We start from the raw sequence: 2,334 nt of genomic DNA on the forward strand, positions 1-2,334 counted from the left end.
TGCTAGGATTAAGGCGCTGGGATTAAGGTGTGCAAATACTAAATTAGGCCACTGATTGCTTGGCACCCGCCCTAAACCAGATCTCCTCCTCCTAATGCCCTTTATCTTGCTGAGCGATCTCTTTTCTGAATGTCTTTATCCTAAAAGAGTGTTGGATTTTGTCAGATGCCTTTTTTACACCGAGATGACCATGTCATTTTTTCCCTCTTGGTTCTATTAATGTGACCGACTACCCTCATTGATTTCTTAGTTGAATCTCCCTCCATCCCTGGAATAAATCCCACTTGGTCATGGACATTAATGTGCTATGAACTCAGTTTGCCGATATTTAGTTGAGAATTTCTTTTTTACATCTGTACTTATAAAATATATAGTTCTGTGATTTTTTTGTTTGTTTTGGTATCTTTGGCATTAGTCCCAGAGTAATCCAGGCCTATGGAAGAAGGGAAGAAGTGTTTCTTCAAGACTTTAGTGTTAATTCTTTAACTAGAATTTATCAGTGAATCCGGGTGTGGTGGCGCACGCCTGTAATTCCAGCACCGAGCAGCTGAGGCAGGAGGATCTTTGTGAGTTCGAGACCAGCCTCGGCTACAAAGGGAGCTCAAGTCCAGCCTGAGCTACATGGCGAGACCCTGTCTCAAAAAGCCAAAAAAAAAAAAAAGAATTTATCCGTGAAGCCAGCTGGTCTTAGGCTTTTCTTTGTCGATGGTTTTTATTATTACAGGTTCATAGCCAACCATTACGACTTCCTTTGAAGTCCATGTCCTACTTTTTTTTTTTTTTGTCTTTTTGAGACAGGGTCCCACTCTGTAGCCCAGGCTGACCTGGAACTCACAGCAGTCCTCCTGCCTCAGCATCCTGAATACTGACTGAGATTACAGGCATTTGCCACCATGCCTGGTTCTGAAGTCCACTTGTTGCCATGTGCTCTCATTTCTTTGAATTCCTGTTGCAGTCGCTCCTTTCATTTTTTTCATTACTCATTTTTACATTTAATAAAACAAAGCTTGTGTCCATGACTCCTCCCGCCTGAGATGCCACGTGTTTATTCTTGGGGACGGTACCTAAGTTTGTGTGCTCCTTTTCTTAGAGTGCCTCTCCATATGGAACACAAAATTTCAAACACTACAGACTTCAAAAGAGTTACCGCAAGGGACCAGTGGTCAGGTAAGTTTTTTTCACTTGGAAACTTTTAAAAATTTAGTTATTGCTGTCCCCAGTAAATAAAGAGATTTTCACCTGAAAGATTATATTTAATTTGGTTGTTATTTTAAGAGTTTCTGTAGGGCTGGGAATGTAGCTCAGTGGCACAGTGCCTTCCTGGCAAGTGTGAGGTGCTGAGTTCAATTCCCAGTTCCACAGGGGAAAAAAAAAGTTTCTATACATTTGTTATTTTATTTTGTTTTGGATTTTTGGTTTTGAGGTTTCTTTTAGAGGCAGGACCTCACTGTGTTGTCCAGGCTGACCTTGAACCATGCAGCCCAGGCTGGCCTCCAACCTGTGGCAGTCTTGCCTCAGCCTCTGGACTGCTGGGATTACAGGCAAGCCCCACCACACTCAGCTCTGTATTTGTTACTTACTTTTTTTTTCAGACAGGGTCTCGCTCTGCAGTCCAGGCTGGCCTTGAGCTCACTTTGTAGCCCAGGCTGGCCTCGGACTTGCAAGGATCCTCCTGCCTCAGCTGTGTGATCACAGTGCTGCGATCACAGCCATGTGCAGCCACACCCAGCTGTATTTGTTACTTTTAGAGAACAAAATTACAGGGCCTGGGGATGTAGCTCAGCGGCAAAGTGGCAAAGCGCCTACCTGGCAAGCGCAAGGTTGTGAGTTCGATTCCTGGTACCGGAAGAAAAACAACAAAACAAAAAGAACAAAATTATAGCTAGTTTTAGACCAAGGGAGAATAATGGGCTGCTCTTTCACTTGATCACTTTCACATTTTGAATGATGTTCCAAGGGTGTTACTTTTCCTGATAAATTAGGCCTTTAGGTTATATGTTAAATGTTGCCATGGAAATACTTAAAGAATTAGAGTAGCCAGGTATGGCAGCACACACCTGTATTCTCACCATTCTTACAAGTTCGGACCCAGTGTTGACAGCTTACTGAATTAGTGAGGTCCTGTCTCAAAATAAAAATGTATTTTTCTTTCTTTTTTTTGGTCTTTCTGAGACAGGGTCTCACTATGCAGTTCAGGCTGGTCTTGAGCTCACTTTGTAGCCCAGGCTGGTCTCAAACTCACAACGATCCTCCTGCCTCAGCCTCCCAAGTGCTGGGATTGCAGGTGTGCGCCACCATGCCCAACCTAAAATATGACATGATTTTTAAAAAATT

The 2,334-nt window shown here is 43.1% G+C and overlaps 1 protein-coding gene across 2 annotated transcripts in view; it reads left to right on the forward strand.

Moving 5' to 3' along the window:
- The window catches only part of Nol11 (nucleolar protein 11), a 28,347-nt gene that overhangs the window by 14,292 nt on the left and 11,721 nt on the right, over positions 1–2,334 (forward strand). For both annotated transcript variants that reach the window (XM_013503234.1, XM_005402157.2), the window contains exon 8: positions 1,091–1,167. In XM_013503234.1, the coding sequence (XP_013358688.1) occupies positions 1,091–1,167 (77 nt within the window). The remainder of the gene's footprint in view (positions 1–1,090; positions 1,168–2,334) is intronic.

This window comes from Chinchilla lanigera, unplaced genomic scaffold (genome assembly GCF_000276665.1).
Source record: "Chinchilla lanigera isolate Chin_1 unplaced genomic scaffold, ChiLan1.0 scaffold00077, whole genome shotgun sequence".
Taxonomy (NCBI): Eukaryota; Metazoa; Chordata; class Mammalia; order Rodentia; family Chinchillidae; genus Chinchilla; species Chinchilla lanigera.